Here is a 19426-nt window from a genome sequence, read left to right as displayed (position 1 = left end):
ATTAAAACAAAAAGTAGTTATAGTGAAGTAAAAAAAATTTTTAAGCAAGAAAATATTTTTAAAATAAAATTTATGATTGGATAAATAAATAATGACAAGAATAAAAAATACTTTTATAAGTTTAATTTTCTTGCTTAATAAATATATTTTAAAAGTTATTGCTAAATATAGCGTAAAATAATTTCTAATTTTTCATTTTATTTTTAATACTTACTAAAAATGGAAGAAAAATATTTTAAATCATTGACCAGAAAAATTTTAAATTATTTTAGCAACAGTAAATTAGTGAAATTATATCTTATATAAAATTTTTAAATATTAAAAATAGAAGCAAAAGAAAATCAAATATTCAAATTTTAAATAAAAAAATATTATATGAAAAAACTTTTTATATTTACTTTGAAACAAAATAAAACTATGTAAACTAAAAACTTTTATTAAAATATCTATGTATCTTTGATATAAAAAAAAAATGTTATTTTATTCACATTTATATAACAATTAAAAAAAAAGTATTACCATTAAAAATACAAATTATTGCTGTAGTATTAATGTTTGTTAGTTTTTATGTAATAGTATATAATTTTAAAATTATCATTACTTCTATCTAATAAATCATGAACAAGAAATAAATTGGAAAGTCGTTTTAAATATTTTTCGTAATGTTAAATATTCTGGAATAATCTATACAATTTTGAAATAATTTTAAAATGATGATATCTTAAAAATTAAAATTTTGATAACTAAAAGATTGAATGTATAAAGTATGTATAAATAGTTTAATAAAATAAATGATTATATATATATATTCATATCTTAGAACATATGTATCAAATATCATTTGATAATTCTTTAAAACAACAATAATTTATGATTACGATAAAAATGGAAATTTCACATTGAATTAACTGATAAATTTAAGAAAAAAAAAATGATAAAAAAACGTATATGTTTGACTGAGCATAAAATATTTCTAAAGAAATTTATGAATTAAAGTTATTTTTTATTTAAAATTTATTAAATAAAGTATTAAAAATTACCATGAAAATTTCTATATAAAGGTAACCATTTTTTCTTAAAATAATACGTTTTCCCATGACAGTAATATTTTAATGTATATACTTGATATAAAAATTTAAAAATAACAATTTATAAATTTAATATGACATGTTTTTCAATTATAAAAGCAAAAAATAACTAACTAAAAAATCATATTTATATTCTTTTTGGTTATGTTTTTTTTATTTATTTATTTAATTTTATTTTTTTAATAAAATACAAAAATATGTTAAAAGATAATTCATATTTAAAATAAATTTTTTTTTTCTTACCCTATCAATTATATTTTTTTTTTATTTTACTATATCTTTTCTTTTTGATAAATCTTTTTAATAAAACTAAATATGTATAAAATATGAATTTGTAAATCTTATTTGCAAAAATTGTATATTGTCTTAAAATTGTAACCTTTGGGAATAAGTGTTTTATTATAACTTTGAAATAAAAAGACAAATAATTATCTTGTGTTTCTGTTATTAAATTTTGTAATATATATAATATTGTTATCTACAAGGATAACAAAAATAAAATAATATAATTGGAATGTATTAATGAGATTGATAATGTTTCAGATAAAGAAAACGTTAACTAACTTGTAGATACTTTTTTCTACTAAAAAGATTTAAGAAAGAAGAAAAAAAAATTTAGAATAATTATATTTTACACATTTTTAAAAATTATTCATACATTTTACTTATACAACAACCAAATATACATAAGGTAAGTTTATAAAAAACTTTATTAAATTTAAAATTTATTCAAATAATATGAATAACAGTTTCTTTTTATATTGAATTTAAAATAAATAAAATACAATTGAATAATGCAACTTTATATTTTATACTATTTATAAAAAAAACTTGAAACGCCTTGTAAATTTAATTAAAAAGGTAATTAAGAAAAATGATATATTTCTAACTACTTTAAATTACAAATAAAATGTATATATTTTTTTTTCATCAAATAGTTCTCAAATATAAAAAAAATAAATAAATATAAATTTGTGAAAAAAAAAATGTTAAAATTTATTGTATGATAAAAATTTTTTTTAAATAAATTTATTACCTAAATAAATAATTATTTTGATTTTAATAATATATAAAAATAAATTTTTATTGTATAATTTCATCTGTTACTTTTTAAAATACTTTATAAATTTTTATTTTATTTTTTGAATGATTTTGTAATATTTATATATCATTTATATATCAATAAAAAGTGTCTTGTATATTGGTTAAATTACAATTATAATATATACTTTTTATTTTATCTATATTATAAAACTGAGTTTTGAAATGTGATATATATTCTCGTTTTGTTAGGACATCCAAAACATTTAAAAAGGATTATTGAAAGTATTTTATCTAAATTAATTTTATATAAATTGTCAAATATCTACCATTGCCATTGAAAATAATAATGAATTGTGGCAAAAAAAGTTAACGCAATGGGATCGTAACATTTAGTAATCAAATCGGTTTTTGTCATATTTTTAGGTGTTAAAAATAAAATTATTTTATTTATAATAAAGTGTTACTTATACAAAGATAATCATCCAATGTTTCAAATATATTTTTATCTATATATAAAAACATTATCCATACAAAATTTCTTTATATTAAAATACTATACTTATTTGTGGATTTTCCAATTATTTTATAAATTGTAATTATAGTACTTATCTTTATTACTTAATATTGATAGAAAGATGGATATCTAAATATATATTTATATATATATATATATATATAACTATATATATAATATATATATATTTTTTTTTCTAATTTATCTTATAATTTTTTATTTTAATTTATTAAAGATCTTTTATAAAATAACAAAATGAAAAATGAATTTTACATTTCTAGAAAAAAAAAAAAAGTCTTTGACATTTCAGTAAATTATCTACTGGATAAGTGACTTCAATATTTATTTATTAACGGCAAATCAATCAATGCATGCAAATGCTTCTAGTTCATCGAATAAGTGACAAATTTTGTTTTAGAATAAAAATTTATTCATCATCTATTTCAATAGTTCAAAAAATTGTCAATATTTACTTTAAATATTTTATAAATATTTTTCATTAAAAATTTTCTACTTAATTATTCAAAAATAATAATATTAATCATGTCGAGAATATCTTCAATGGCACGTTTCCGGAACAATGACATTGATTGTAGATCGGAGGATGGTAGAACGGTTCCTAATACACAAATCAGATCATCATCATCAACAAGACTCACAGAATCTCATCAAGCGCGAAGGAAAAATTTTTTATCTAGAATGGTATAATTAAAATTTTAAAATTATAAAAAAAAATTTTTTTTTATTTAAAATTTTTAAGTTAAGAATTTTATATAATATATAATATTAACTTACTATTAGAAAAAAAATTTTTTTTTAAAAGTATAATTTTAAGAGTTGCATTATTCAAGTTGTGATTAATAATATATAGTTTAAAAAAAAAATTTATACTATATAATTTATATCAAAAAGGTTATTTTTTATCTTAGTAATTTTTTTTTTTATCTATAATTATTGATGAACTTTTGTATTGTTAAAATGAAATAGTTTTATAACATATAGTTAGAATTGCAAATTTTAGTTGTAAATAAAACAATTCATCAAGAAAAAAAAACTATTTATATTAATATTTTAAGAGAAAATACAACCCGTTTAAAGTTATATTTTATAGGATGCTAAGAAATTTTAAAATAAAATCTTTAAGACATTTTGTGGTGTATTAAGTTAAAACAAAATTTCAATTACCTTATACCAGTTACAATTTTTCTAATTTCCTAATTTTCTTTTTTAGGCCTTTGAACAAACAGCTTCATACGACGAGTCTATAAGTGGATTTATGCGACGCCAGTTTATTGGTAATGGTAAAAGACAGTTACCATTAAAGTACGGAACAACAACAACCCAAGGAGAAGATAGTAAGTTATTTGCAGTCCAACAAGATATGCCTATTAAAGGTTTGTTAAAAATTATTTTTTCACATTCTTAAACATATACTATTTTTAAAATGTTAGTTTTGAATGGTTCTCCGGGCTATATTAATATATTAGATGGTTTAAATGCTTGGCAATTAGTTAGTGAAATTGCATATGCTACAAATTTACCTGCTGCAGCATCTTTTAAACATGTAAGTCCAGCAGGAGCAGCTGTAGGTCATCCATTAAGTGATGCTGAAGCTCAAGCATGTATGGTAAAAGATTTAAACTTAGATAAAGTTAAACCCAGTTTAGCAGCAGCATATGCTAGAGCTAGAGGTGAGTTTGATCAAATAAATAAAAAAAAAGCAATACATTTTTAATAGAGCAATACTGGGTACTTGAAACAAAATATATTCGTAAAATTCGAAAAATTATGGGTATGTTATGTTTGAGGATTGATTGTGTGAGAGTGTAACCATAATAGATATTTTCAGCATTATTATGTCTAAAAGTTTTTCGATTATCAAATTGCTTATTATTTTATTCATAACCTGCAATGTTACCAAGTTTCAAATACCTTAAATGTGTTTTGCAATACATATATATTTTTTATATAGTCAGTGTTTTTGTAAAAATTTTTGCACATGTAATTTTTTTTTTTTTTTTTTTTGAAAATTCAGTATCATTAAAAAATATATAATTAATTATCAGAGTGTTGCTTAATTAATATATCATATATATTCATTAAAAATTTATAGGAGCAGATAGAATGTCTTCTTTTGGTGATTTTATAGCTTTGTCAGAGAAATGTGATGAGTTAACGGCAAAAGTTATTAATCGTGAAGTATCTGATGGTGTTATAGCTCCTGATTATGATGAAGCTGCTTTATCTATTTTGGCAAAAAAGAAGAATGGTAATTATACTGTATTAAAAATAGACCCAAAATATTTACCATCAGAGGATGAAGTAAGGACTATATTTGGTTTAAAATTAAAACAAAAAAGAAACAATGCAATTGTAAATAATGAATTATTTCAAAATATAGTTTCTGAAAATAAAAGTGTAAGTAATAAATCATTGTAATGAATAACATTTAGTATTTATAAAATAATATATTATATATACATCTTATTATAGTTAGATATTTTGTATTGACATATAATATTCATCTATTTTTTTTTTATAGTTACCAAAAAATGCCATTGACGATTTGATTGTTGCTACAATAGCAGTAAAATATACACAATCGAATTGTGTATGTTTTGCTTATAATGGACAAGTAATAGGAATTGGAGCTGGCCAACAAAGTAGAATTCATTGTACCAGGTTAGCTGGAGAGAAGGCCGTTAACTGGTAAGATAAAATTTAGTTTATCAATGACCACTGACCAAATAGTGATACATTATATAAATATATATACAATGTTATAAGTATAAAAATAATATTTAGCAATCTGGGCATATTTCTTTTACATGATGCCAATAAGATATAGTAGCCCCTGTTCTACAACCATTAGCACCACCATCATGAGTACGAGATAATAATTCACATGGACTTTTTCCATAACATTTTAAACGAAATCTAGCTGCTACTTGCATTATACAATTTGATGAACATTCATAATCTTCAGAACATCTTATCCATGCTGACTCAACATCTTCACCTATTTTTCTCCCAGGTTGAAAACATTGTTTATATTGAAAAATATTCATTCTAAAATAACCACATCCTAGACGATGATGAATATCAAGAGAGCATCCCTGTTGTTGACATCCACTGTCAGCTTTACACATAGCTTTTAAGCATTCATTTTTAAATTCCATTGTAAAATTATCCGTAATACCTTTAAATAATTAGTATTATTTAAAAAAAAGAAGATTAAATTGTTAAAAACTAACCTCCTGTATAAGGATCATTTTCTGAATAAACAAAACAAACAAAAATTAATAATAATAATCCGTATACATACATATTTTTTTTAATGCTATGAAACATTTTTTATTTAAATGGTATATAATTAATAATTATTAATTTCTAAAAAAAATATTCTACATAATTAAAACATTACATTTTCCATTATTTATGATATTTTAACAAAATATTATCATAATATACTATAATATATAATTTTTTTTTAACTTAAATTTAATATTTTAATGAACAAATATATTTTATAATAGTTAAAATAAAGTTAAATTTTTAAAAAAAAAAAAACTTTATCATATATATGAAAAATTTTTATTTTTCTTAAAATAATAAAAAAAATGACGTTAGTTATAAAAACGAAATTGCACTAAAATTGATATTTTGTTGGTTGTCATTCTATAGATAACATTACCCAAATAAAACTGAAAAATTAACATATATAAAACTAAATTTAGTTTATGCTTAGACAACTATCATACAACAATTTATATGATTTATAAAAAGTTGTATAAAAATAATGACTATAATATAAATTGTAATAAGCATAATTAAATTTTTCATATTACATAGATTCTTTATATACCCTTAGGTTGAATTATTTTAATCAACAATTAAATACTTAAAAATAAATTATTTATTTTATAATTTGAATAAATTGATATATAAATATATGAAAATATTATACTTAATATATTAAATTTTTTTTTTTAAGTTATATTATAAAAAAAATTATTTTTAGGTGGTTACGTCAACATCCTAAAGTATTAGAATTACCATGGAAAGCTAATTTAAAACGTTCTGAAAAATCGAATATAATTGATATATTGGTGTCAGGTGTTCTTGGAAAAGAAATAACAAATTTACAATGGCAAAATTATTTTACAGAAACAGTCGAACCTTTTACATCAGTAAGTTTTTTTTTTTTATAAATTAATAAAATAATAAAAGAAAAATATATTTTAAATAATTTTAATAGACATAAAAATTATTGTTTTGATTTAATGGTTAATGTATATTTTTATCAATATATGCTTGATATAATAGAAAGAAAAAAAAATTTTTTTTTATATTAAATTAATGAAAAATGTCATAATTAATTTAATTAATATATAATTTAACAATTTGATTAATATGTTATCAAGTATATTGTGTATGTATACATATTTATTATATATATATATATATTATATTTATATACATAAATATACTAAAATTAATAGAACAATATTTTTAAATATACATTTATAATTAAAACTATTATATAAAAAGTATTTTTATATATCTTTATATTATTTTATATTTACGGTTATATAAAAATTAAGCAGGTTATATTTTGGAGTATTATTATTAAAAATTTAAGTGTATGACAAATTTTTATAATAGTCTGATAATGTGTATCGCCATGCAAATTATTACTATGATTGTCCTAAAGCATTTTAATAAATAATATCACTTTATTTACCTATCTAAAATATTTAAAATATTTAAAAGAATGATAAAATCAATTATTTTATTTTGTTTATAGGAAGAACGTAAAGAATGGATAAATAAATTAAAAAATGTTGTCATAAGTTCAGATGCATTTTTTCCTTTTCGTGATAATATTGACTGCGCAAAACAATATGGAGTCAAGTATGTTGCTTCACCTGGTGGATCTTCTAGTGACGATGAAATTATTCAAGCATGTAATGAACATGATATGGTTTTGATACATACAGGATTACGACTTTTTCATCATTAAGTTTACAAAACATTTTCAAAATAATAAAAATGCTTTTATGTTTAAAATGTTTCTAATAAGATATTTTAAAATCAAAGTCTAATTTCTACATATTTTAATAAAAATAATAAAAAAAAAACAACAAAGATACATATACGAAAGAATAGGATAAATATGAAGTATTTTTAGTACGTTTATAAAAAAATTTTATTTTTTTTTTTTGATAACGTTTCGCAAAATATATTGAGAAATTTTAATTTGATATCTATTTAAAATGTCAATAGAATAATGATTTATATAAAAAAAAAAACTTAGAAAATGGTAAACATTTATTATAATGGATGATACTAACAAAACTTTTTTTTTTACTTTTAGTACTTTAAATAAAATAAATTTTTACTTAATTATTTTAAATTTTAATGTACTTAAAAATTTAGTCCAATGACCTCATTGTATTTGTGATATAATCATTACAGATGTATTTTGAAGATATTTTACTTTAAATATAAATAAAAATATTTTTAATAATGTTAAAAATTTTATTATTTTATATATTTAAACTTTATATATTGTTTTTAAATAAATAAATTTTTATTGTTGTATTTATTATGTATAAATTATCAATAAAGCCTTTTAAAATATTATTGTTTATTATAATAATTCTAATAACTTATTTAAAAATTTTATTTATTTTAACACATGATCCATTTGATGTAACAACTTTAAAAAAGTAAGATTCTTATATTTAATTTTCTATTCTATTAATATTAATTTTAAGTTATATAACAAAAAAATCATTTACAAAAATACCATATATATATAAAAGTAATATAGTTTTAAGAAATGAAACTAATAGAATAACATTAATTTTACATTCAAGTTATGAATACATTTCAAATGATTTTAAAGCTCATATATATAATTGGGATGGACCTATATCATTAGCTATAACATTTAATGAAAAAATATCTAAAATATCTTTACAAACATCATGCATATTATATTTTTTAGATAAGTTATATTATGATATAGAAGAAGCTAAAGAAAAATTAAGTGTTCATTTTTTATATACAAATATCATTGACAATTACATTATTCATAATATAACTATATTTAAAAAAATTGTAAAATATTATTATAAAATTAAAAATTACAATAAAATATGTGGAAATTTTAATAATAATATATCATTATATGAGAAAGCAAGACAATATAATAATTATCCAATAAATATTGCTAGAAATTTTGCCAGAAAATATTCAAATACAAAATATATTCTCATAGCTGATATGAATCATTTATTTTCAAAAAATTTTGAAAAGAAAATGATTAATTTAGGGGAAAAATTTTTTAATAAAACAGGAAAATATGCATTAACTTATAGAATTTTTGAAATATCAAAAAATATTACAATATTACCAGATAATAAATATATATTAAATAAATATATTAATGATAGAAAAGCTTTTGAATTTCATCATTATATGTCAGCACATAAAATACCTTTATTAAATGAATGGCTTTTATATCCAGAAAGTAATTTAGAAACTGGATATCAATTTATAACAAATCTTTCAAATTCTCAATGGGAACCTCAGTTTGTTTCATTAACAGATATCCCGTATCATGATGAAACATTTTTTTATCCAATTAGAGATAACACTGTATTAGTAAGTTAAAAAAAATATATATATGTATATATATAAAGTATTAATATTTTATTTAAAGAGGTGGGAAATGTGTTATCAGAAGTATCAATTTGTTATTGCTCATGATGTATTTATGTTTCATTATGGTATTAAAACATATCATGAATCTTTATCTATTAAACTAGCAAAAGATAATATCTTTCCATTAGCTTTCAAGGCAATGAATAATTTTGAAAAAAAGATGAAAAAAAGATATTCAAAAAATATTAATTGCCCAAAACCAGATAAGTATGTTAAAAAAAAAAATTTTTTTTATTAATCTATTTTATTTATTTTAATTATTATAGATACGGTTTTGGACCTGGTTTAAAAATACAAAATTATCTAAGTTATCCAAAAATTTTTGGATATTAATAAAAAGTAGTAGAAAAAAAAAATATCTTATAAATTATTAAAAATAATATTTGCATAAACTATTTTCTATTATAATATGGTACCATCCATACCTGAGATTTATCATTAGAATTTTCTAATCTGTACTTATTACTACTTCTTTCTTTATATTTAGGAAGTCGACTTTCTAATGATTCAATATCCATATTTGAATAATAATTTTTTCTTGGTGAATATTTACGTTCAGCTTTTTCTTTTGCCTCTCTTGCTTCAGGAACTAATTTATCAAATGCTGGTGGCATTGTAAATGAAGGGAATGTTGGAAGACCAGGTATTGGTGTAAAATGATTATTATTTGTTAAAATATTTGGTGAAATTGTAACTAATTGTCCTGGTGTTGGTAATGATGATTGTTGTAAATTTCCTGGTAATGATGGTTGTTGAAATTGTATTGGTAAAGAGAACATTGTTTGAGATCCCATTAATGTTTGCGGCATTGAATGGAATGAATTTTGTCTTAATGGTCCTGGAATATATACATAACCAGGTGGGGGTTGATTATTAGGTACTTGATCAGCTCGTAATATTGGTTGTGGTAATAATGGATGAACAAGAGGAGCATTATTTGGTGTTCCTAATAAATTATGTCCATTTGTAAATAAAGAATTTAAAGGATTTTGTAATAAATTATTTGTTGGAGAAACTTTTCCAATAACACCTGTAAATATTGAGTGAGGTGCTTGTCCAACAACACCAGTTAATACTGGTTGTTTAAATTCATTTTGATTATTATAATTATTTTCAACATAAGTTTTTACTGGTGATTTTCTAATTTCACCTGAATTACTTAATGAATGTGCTTTTATAACAACTCCATTAAAATTTTCAACAGGTATTCTATTGTTATTATATGATAAATGAGTATGTCTTATCGGTTGAGAACCTTCAAACTTAAAAATAAAAGTTTTAAATTATTTTGAGTTACAAACTTACATTTACAATTCGTCCACCAAATATTAAAGTCGGAAGGATAATTCCTAATAATTTCGTAAAAACTCTCATTTTCATAAAATGAAAACTAACAAACGTTTCAACGTTCTCTTTACAATTATATTTATTTCATAATTCACAGGTATCACTAAAAACCGCTATATAATGACCCGGATCTTATTTTCCCATCCCATCCTGACCGATATTTAAAATTTATTATAATTATTGTTTAATTTTAAATAATTATCAAACATTTTTATGGTGATTTAACTGTTAAAGAAATTAAAATAATTTTAAATATTCATTATATCCAAACAATATATATACGATTAAAAATAATTTAGCATATATAACTAAATCTCTTAATTGTTAGTTAAGATTTAATTTAATGAAGAAATGATATAATGATATACAAATTATATCATAGGCATAAAAATAAATACAATATTAAACAATATAAAGATTTATGTTACTTTTAGATAAAAATTTATTTTAATATTTATTACAATTTTATGTAAATATTATAATTTAATAAAGAAAGAAAATATTTGATATTTGAAAAAGATGTCATTTTTATTAATGATTTCTTTTGTTTATAATTAACTCTTTCTGACATTTCCATAATAAATAATCTTTATACTATTCATTTTTATTCTAAATATAACTTATGTTAAAAAGTAATTTAAAAAAAAAAAGAAGTATTTATGCAAAATTTTTTTTTTATTATTTAATAAATAACTTCAAATATATATTAAAAAAATCATTGATATATTGTAAAGTATATTTAAAAAAAAATTAAATTTATATAAAAATTTGTTTAGTTCTTAAAAAAGATTATATCTTTTAATAATATTTTAAGCAATTGAAATATATATAATTCTGTCCTTGATGTAAAATGAAATTTTAAGTATGCCTTATATTATTAAGAAACTTTTATAAGACATCTGGTATAACTATTAGTTATCATTACAATCTCTATTACTTTTACATTTATAGGAAATCGTTGTCCAACAAATTTGGCATTATATGGTCTTGACACGGAAAATTGGAAGTATATTGACCAATATTAAAAATTTACATCATATCACAAATCACAAGGATGATGTAAAATTACTTTATTTACTTTTTTTTTAATGTATTTTTTTTTATTTAAAGAAGATTACATCAATTTAAAATGTTTAAATTTGAATGTATGTATGTTTATTTCTTATGCTGTATTTTTTTTTAATATTTTTTAAAATTTTATAAAAAAGAAATATGTAATTTATAGATGCCATTTTTTTTAAATATATTTTTGTTTTGAATTTCAATTATATATAATTATTTTATTATTTATTTTCCTTAATATAATATATAATTTTAATAAAACATGTTGTTATTAAAAGATAAATGTTAGCTAATCTTAACTAAATAATACTTTTTTCCAATAAAATTTTTATTATAATTTAATATATTTTTGTTATTTTAAGGAGTACAAAATGTCATTACGACGTTATAGCATCTATGGTAGTAATCCTGGAATTGTTCCATATTCAATTTTAGTTGAATGTACATTAATAGATGAATCATTATATCTTACACCAAATGGTGTACTTACTATAACTCATGATGAAGCATTAAAAAGAAAAAAATTTTATACTAAAATTGATGATGCTTATGCTCTTCTGGGAGTATTACGTTTAAACAATAGTAAGTTTTAATAAATTGTTTCATTTAATAATAAATATTTTAGACGAACCTTTTTTAATTTTTGTCGCTAATATTTTTTCTATTGGTCAATTACAATCTTCAGATATTTATAAGATAACGAATACTAAATTATTATCATTAGTAGGACCAGAAAATAATGATCTCAATTATGATTCTCGTCTTATCGAGGTACAAAGGCTTCTTTCTTCTGGTATTTTTTATTTTTCAATAACAACTGATAAAAACGCAAAATCTTGGGATATAACAAAATCATGTCAAAAAGAGTATGATACAAATTCTTCTGATAATAGATTTTTTTGGAATAAATTACTTTTTTATCCATTAGAAAGATATGGTATTGATACAGATAAATGGCTTACAAAATGTACTGCTGGTTCAGCTGTTATAAGAACAATATATATATCACATGAAACAGCAAAATTAGCTATTATTTCAAGATTATCATGTGAACGTGTTGGGACAAGATTTAATGTTCGTGGAGCAGATCATGAAGGACATGCTGCTAATTTTGTTGAAACAGAACAAATTATTATATATGATAAATTTGTGACAGCATTTACACAAATAAGAGGTTCAGTACCATTAATATGGGAACAACCTGGTATTAATGTTGGATCACATAAAATTCAAATGCAACAATTACCAGTTTCATTAACAATATTTGAAAAACATTTTGATTCATTAATTGATATATATAAAAATGTTGTAATTGTTAATCTTTTAGCATCAAAAGATAGTAAAGATGGTGAAGGTGCATTAGGTAATGGATATAAAAAATGTTTAGACAATTCAAAACATAAAAATATACCATATTATCATTTTGATTATCATGAATGTATAAGAATAAATAAAGAAACAGCTCATAAAGATTTTTTAAGTCGTATGAAAAATTATCTATCAAATGATAATATTTTTTTAAAAGAGGATGATAATGTTAAATTAAGACAAAATATAGTTATAAGAACTAATTGTCTTGATTGTTTAGATAGAACTAATAGAATACAAACTGTTATAGGATTATCAATGATTGAAAATCAAGTTAATATTCTTCCAATAATTGAAACAAAAAAAAATAGTACAATACAAAGAATATTAGAAGTTGCTAGAGATTTATGGCAAAAAAATGGTGATCAATGTAGTTTTATAAATGCTGGAACTGGAGCTTTAGAAGGAAAAAGTAAAATTAAGGATGCAACAAGATCTGTTGCAAGAACAATTCAAAACAACATATTAGATTCATCAAAACAAGATGCATTTGATATCTTTTTATATGGATCAAAATTTGGTGATCATACATTTGATAAAGCACTTAATTTACTACCATCAGATTTATTAAGAGGTAAGTTAATAATTTTTTTTAATTTTTTTTTTTCAAATTTTTAATATTTTAAATGAAAATTTTAAGATACATTTTATTTTATTGGTAAGCTATTATATAATAGTGTTGTCAATGTTATTGTCTTTTTTTTATATATTAATAATATTTTTATCAATCTTATTTTAATATTTTTTAGAATGCCCAAATGCTGTTGAATCATTATTAGATCATCAAGATGAATTGGTTGTTCAACAAAATGTCTCAGTTTTTGTTGGTACATGGAATGTTAACGGTGGTAAAAATATGAATAATATAGCATTTAAACATGAAAATTCCTTAGAATCATGGATTTTTCCTGATCAGGATAAAGACTATGATATTGTAGCTGTTGGTTTTGAGGAAATTGTTGATTTAAATGCATCAAATATGGTTAAAACAAAATCTGACAATAAACAAAAATGGAGTGATGGTATTTATAAATGTTTAGAAAATGAAAGTAATGTAAAATATTCATTAATTGGTAGTAAGCAATTAGTTGGAGTTTGTTTAATGGTTTTTATCAAAACAGCAAAATTACATAGAGTTAAAGATATTTCTATTGATACCATAAAAACTGGAATGGGTGGTACAACTGGAAATAAAGGATCAGTTTCAATAAGATTTACCTTTTATACATCATCTTTTTGTTTTATTTGTTCACATTTTGCAGCAGGACAATCACAAATTAAAGAAAGAAATGATGATTTTTTAACAACTTATCGTGGTATAAAATTTTCACAAGGTAGAACAATAGAAAGTCATGATTATATATTTTGGCTTGGTGATTTTAATTATCGTATAAATCTTTCTGGTGATGAGGTAAAAAATTATTTACGTTATGGTAATTTAAATGAATTAAGAAATAATGATCAATTGTTACAACAAAAAGAACAAGGAAGAATATTTTTTAAATTTCAAGAAGGAGAATTAAATTTTTTACCAACTTATAAATATGATACATTTTCAGATGACTATGATACTAGTGAAAAAGCACGTAGTCCTGCTTGGACTGATAGAATATTAATGAAAAATAATTCAAAAAGACTTGGTAATATATTATTTTATGGAAGAGCTGAATTAAAAACTTCTGATCATCGTCCAGTAATGGGAAAATTTGTAGTTGATGCAGCTAAACGTAGTTTAGAAAAATGTGAATCTGTTCTTCATGATGTAATTATGGGAAATGGACCACCAGATGGTATTGTTTTAATATCTGCTCAAGGTTACTCTAATTTCCCTGAAGATCAAATCCAACATATTAAAAAATTACTAGATACATTAAATTTACATGTAATTTTACATAAAATTGAATCACAATATTTATGGTTAATTTTGGATAATGGAGTTATGGCTTTGGCTGCATTATCAATGAATAATGTTACATTACCAAGTGGAATAATTATTAATGTTCAATTAAGAAATAATAATTGGGATAATGAAACATATCAAAAAGTTTTAAAAATATTAAAAAATACAGCATGGGGTGAATCAAAAATAGATTTAAATGATAAAGAATCATTAATTAATTTTAATGTAGATTCTGATGAGGAAGAAATTTGTTCATTATTAAAAACAAATTTAACAACAACAATAAAACAAGGTCCACCTCCACCATTACCAACTCGTCCACAGACAGGATGTATTCCACAAATATTGCCAAAAGTACCACCACGCCCATGTCTATCAAAATGGCCAATTAAAAAAAATGATATATAAAATTATGCAATACTTATAAATATATAGAAATAAAAAGGACAACAAAAAAAAATTCACTTTAACATTAATATATATCTCAAATTTTTTATATATATAATTCCATTTTATAAAAGATTTTTATAATGTATTAATTCATTAAAATAAATATGCGTAATTTCTATAATCTATATGGGCAATCACGATGAATAAATTTTCATTATCTTTACTTTTTTTTGTTGTAATTTAACATTAATTAAAATGAATTTAGAAATATCTTTGAAATAGGTAATTTTTAATTTCCTATTGTCATTCTTCTTAAACTTTCATTTATTTATTTTATATAATCGGTAGTTGCTAGAAATTAAATTAGGATAAAATTTGTATGTTATTGATATATATATGTATATGTATATTCTTATAATTAGAATATTTTCAATAATCAAATTAAGAGATATTATAAATTTTGTATTCATATGTTGATAATTATTTATTATCTATTTTTTTTTTTATAAGAATAAAATAAAAAAGTATAAAAGTATTTAAAATTATAAAGCAAGATCAGTTATTTAGTTTATTGTTACATATATTTATATTTATAAAAAGTTATATATTTAAAAATATTATTTAATAGAAAGATACTTTTCATGGTTATATCCTTATTATAACAATATAAGATATATTAATCAATCTTTTCCCTTTTATTTAATTCTTTTGTTTTTCTTTATCATTAATCATTTTGCTTATCTTAATAAAATATAATTTTATTTATATTTATATAATATCTGCCATCTTTGTAAAATCAAACATCTTTATATGGCTTTTACCGGTTATTATCTTCATTGTTAAATATTTATTTTGTTGTTAAATAAAAATTTAGGTACCCATAGAGATAATCAAAATGTAGTATAAAATATATTTTTATAGAAAAATAATATTAGAAGAAAGTTATATTATACTTCCTTACAATTTTTATGATATATTGTAAAATTTATTTTCTTATCATTTATCTTCTCTATTTTATGTCAAATTTCCATTATTCAACATCTTACTATAAATAACTGTTGGTCATTTTCTTTTTAAATAAAATATTTTAAATATGTTAATATAACTTTGTAACAAGTTAACATTTAATATTTTAAATAAAACATTCAAAAATTTTTAATAATATATTACAAAGTGTCTATTTAATTAATATATATTTTGAATGAATTCGTCAAGATACATCTTTATTATAGTCAACAACAATTATAAATCATTATCAATCATAATGTTAAATTTTTATGAAAAGAAGTGTTATAATTTCACTTTAATTTTGTATTAATATTTATCTTAATATTAAATATATTTTTTCTTAAATTAATATTAATTTATCTTTACATATATAGATATATTTATGTAAAAAAAACAGGTAAAATAAATCAAAATTATATTTACATATCAAATTATAATATTATTTACGCATATCATTCACATCAAATTTTTACTCTTATTTTTTATTTTTATTATATATCTATAATATTATAATGTATAAATATTACTGATTTTTTTTTAGTATTTTTAAAATGTTTTTTAAAAATAGTTTATTTTTCAAGTCATCTAATACTATTTCTTATTATATTGAACTCTTATTACTTATCTATTTTTGTAAATATTCATACTGCCAATATTATAATAGAGAATTGAAATATCTAGACTATTATCTAGGTATTAAACCATACACAAATAATGGACTAATTATGTCAAAAAGTAAAAAAAAAAAAAATTTTTTTTTATTTTTCAATTAATAAATTATTTAATTTTTATAGGACATTTAGAAGATAAATTTATAAATCATCCAAATGAGCTTAATTGTGATTTAGAGACACGTTGTTCTTGGTTTAATGTTAAATCTGATAATATACTAGATACATCTGATTTTTATGCATTTCAAAAGACATCATCAAAATCATTTCCATATCAAGTATCACCTGGTCCACGAAATCAACCAATTGGTAAAAAATTTTTTTTTGCTGGTAATACTACAGTTCCTGGTGAAAGTGCAATTATTTCATCAAGTCCTATTGGATGTCAAAAAGGTCGTGGAAAATTATCATTTACATATTGGTTATATAATGAAGCTAAAATTGAAGTATTATTAATAAAACCATTTAGAAATCATCGACGTGTACAATTATTAGAAACACCATTTCTTGGATGTAATAATGATGATTCTACTAATGGAATATGTACATTTACTTTTCGAGAAATTAATGAACCATTTAAGTTAGGTATAAGAGCGTTTAATTTAAAAGATCCAGGGATTGGTAGTTTTGCTTTAATTTCTGATATAACATATGTTGGTGATGAAATTTGCCATTCCAATCCATTAAAAAATATTTTTGGTGATGATATATTAAAAATTAAAGATTATAATAGTAAATTTAGAGAAATAAAAACTTCAAGTGATCTTAATGCTAATGGATTATTTAATAAAAGTGAATGGTGGAATAAATTTGATAGTTCAACTAATTGGATGATTGGTAAAAATACAAAATTATGGAAAGATTTTATGTTATCAAATGATAAACCAAAAGGTACATTTTTATATCAATATATAGATGAATATAGTGAAAAACCATATGGTATATTAGAATCAACTGCTATCTCATGTACTAAAAGTACTTCAACATTAACATTTTCATTATGGATAACACCAGGAACACAAATATCTTTATGTTCTGTCAATTTAGACAATGTTCCATTAAGTTGTGTTGATATAAATGATGAAGATATTCAACAACCAATGATAATTGATATTGAACCAAGTCATAATGAAATATTTAAGGTAATAAAAAAAAAAACTTTTACATATTATAATATATTTTAGTTTATTTTTGAAATTATTAATTATGACAAATCAAAACCATCTATTATCGTTATTGATAATATTTCATTTGATGGTCGTTTATGTCATGAACAAGATATAGATACAGTTGATGAATTTGAAACGGAATCATTAGATGAAATGTTTAAACCATATAATGATTATGAAAAAATAAAAGATGAAAGAAATATTGATTGTGACTATGAAACATCTAATTGTTATGAATGGGTTGATAATAGTAATTTTTTTAAACGTTCAATAATTCCAAAACAAGTATCAAGTTTAATACCAACATCAATAGAAGGAAAAGGAAATGTTGGAATATTTTTTTCAGCTTCAAAACCAAAAATTTTAAAATCACCAATAATTCCATGTGTAAATGATGGTAAAATTACAATACATTATTATATATCAAAATATGCATCAATGAAAATATGTGTTGTTGATGAATGTTTAAATTTAAATCATAATGAATATAAAATTGTTTTTAAAATTTCCTCTAAAAGACCATTTTCTATAGGAATAATTGCTGAAAGTAGTGGACCATCATTTGCCATTATTAAATCAATTAAAACAGATGGTGATTTTTGTAAATTGCCAACATTAAATGAAATGGCATGTAAAAAAATACAATGTTTATTTAGAAATGATACATGTTCATATACAAATAAAGATGTAGGTGAATATTCAAAAGAATGGAGTTTATTTAATCGTCATGGAATTATATCAATTCTTGATGAAAATCATCAAGTATCTATTTTAAATTCACCAACATTTCAATTGTCATCACCAATAGATATACATATTACTGTTATTCAATCAACATTTGGTTCAAGATTATTAATGTGTGAAGATGATAATGTAAAAAACCTTGATGTTTGTGAACAATTAATGGGTCCAAAAATAAATAAACAGACAAAAGAAATTTTACAAGTTAGATTAGATGAAGATATTAAAAAATTTACAATAGTTTCTAATCATGACAAATATTTACAATTTGGAAAAGCTATTTTTGTTATTGATTCTATTAGAGTAACTAATATAGATGGTACTTCATTATGTTAAAAAGAATATGTTATAATTTATTATTAATATTTGGTAGTAGGAAAGATAAAAAAAAT

General features: G+C 20.6%; 7 protein-coding genes across 7 annotated transcripts; 5 read left to right on the top strand and 2 right to left on the bottom strand.

The window, feature by feature from the left end:
* Positions 1-3189: 3189 nt before the first annotated feature.
* SRAE_X000177400 (Bifunctional purine biosynthesis protein PURH) lies at positions 3190-5359 on the top strand (the record flags this gene model as incomplete). The annotated part of the gene is made up of 6 exons (XM_024652773.1): positions 3190-3348; positions 3878-4040; positions 4098-4337; positions 4385-4438; positions 4760-5064; positions 5189-5359. 6 exons carry the CDS (start codon positions 3190-3192, stop codon positions 5357-5359), a joined length of 1092 nt encoding a protein of 363 aa, XP_024499244.1.
* Positions 5360-5447: 88 nt separating this feature from the next.
* Positions 5448-5973, bottom strand: SRAE_X000177300 (Destabilase family-containing protein; the record flags this gene model as incomplete). Its single annotated transcript, XM_024652762.1, has 2 exons — positions 5448-5845; positions 5901-5973. 2 exons carry the CDS (start codon positions 5971-5973, stop codon positions 5448-5450), a joined length of 471 nt encoding a protein of 156 aa, XP_024499243.1.
* A 293-nt stretch (positions 5974-6266) lies between these two features.
* SRAE_X000177200 (Bifunctional purine biosynthesis protein PURH) lies at positions 6267-7669 on the top strand (the record flags this gene model as incomplete). The annotated part of the gene is made up of 3 exons (XM_024652751.1): positions 6267-6271; positions 6668-6836; positions 7454-7669. The coding sequence occupies 3 exons, from the start codon at positions 6267-6269 to the stop codon at positions 7667-7669; spliced, it is 390 nt and encodes a 129-aa protein (XP_024499242.1).
* Positions 7670-8937: 1268 nt separating this feature from the next.
* SRAE_X000177100 (N-acetyllactosaminide beta-1,3-N-acetylglucosaminyltransferase) lies at positions 8938-9711 on the top strand (the record flags this gene model as incomplete). The annotated part of the gene is made up of 3 exons (XM_024652740.1): positions 8938-9318; positions 9377-9585; positions 9645-9711. 3 exons carry the CDS (start codon positions 8938-8940, stop codon positions 9709-9711), a joined length of 657 nt encoding a protein of 218 aa, XP_024499241.1.
* Positions 9712-9770: 59 nt separating this feature from the next.
* Positions 9771-10758, bottom strand: SRAE_X000177000 (Hypothetical protein; the record flags this gene model as incomplete). Its single annotated transcript, XM_024652729.1, has 2 exons — positions 9771-10640; positions 10684-10758. 2 exons carry the CDS (start codon positions 10756-10758, stop codon positions 9771-9773), a joined length of 945 nt encoding a protein of 314 aa, XP_024499240.1.
* Positions 10759-11813: 1055 nt separating this feature from the next.
* SRAE_X000176900 (Inositol polyphosphate-related phosphatase domain and Synaptojanin, N-terminal domain and Endonuclease/exonuclease/phosphatase domain and Nucleotide-binding, alpha-beta plait domain and Domain of unknown function DUF1866 domain-containing protein) lies at positions 11814-15463 on the top strand (the record flags this gene model as incomplete). Its single annotated transcript, XM_024652718.1, has 4 exons — positions 11814-11870; positions 12150-12369; positions 12413-13729; positions 13905-15463. The coding sequence occupies 4 exons, from the start codon at positions 11814-11816 to the stop codon at positions 15461-15463; spliced, it is 3153 nt and encodes a 1050-aa protein (XP_024499239.1).
* A 1715-nt stretch (positions 15464-17178) lies between these two features.
* On the top strand, positions 17179-19370 carry SRAE_X000176800 (Concanavalin A-like lectin/glucanases superfamily domain-containing protein; the record flags this gene model as incomplete). Its single annotated transcript, XM_024652707.1, has 3 exons — positions 17179-17188; positions 17248-18266; positions 18309-19370. The coding sequence occupies 3 exons, from the start codon at positions 17179-17181 to the stop codon at positions 19368-19370; spliced, it is 2091 nt and encodes a 696-aa protein (XP_024499238.1).
* Between the last annotated feature and the right edge of the window lie 56 nt (positions 19371-19426).

The sequence above is a fragment of the Strongyloides ratti genome, scaffold srae_chrx_scaffold0000002 (genome assembly GCF_001040885.1).
Source record: "Strongyloides ratti genome assembly S_ratti_ED321, scaffold srae_chrx_scaffold0000002".
In the NCBI taxonomy this organism is placed as follows: domain Eukaryota; kingdom Metazoa; phylum Nematoda; class Chromadorea; order Rhabditida; family Strongyloididae; genus Strongyloides; species Strongyloides ratti.
The sequence above is the reverse complement of the archived record's forward strand: the minus strand, read 5'-3'. Positions and strand labels throughout refer to the sequence as shown.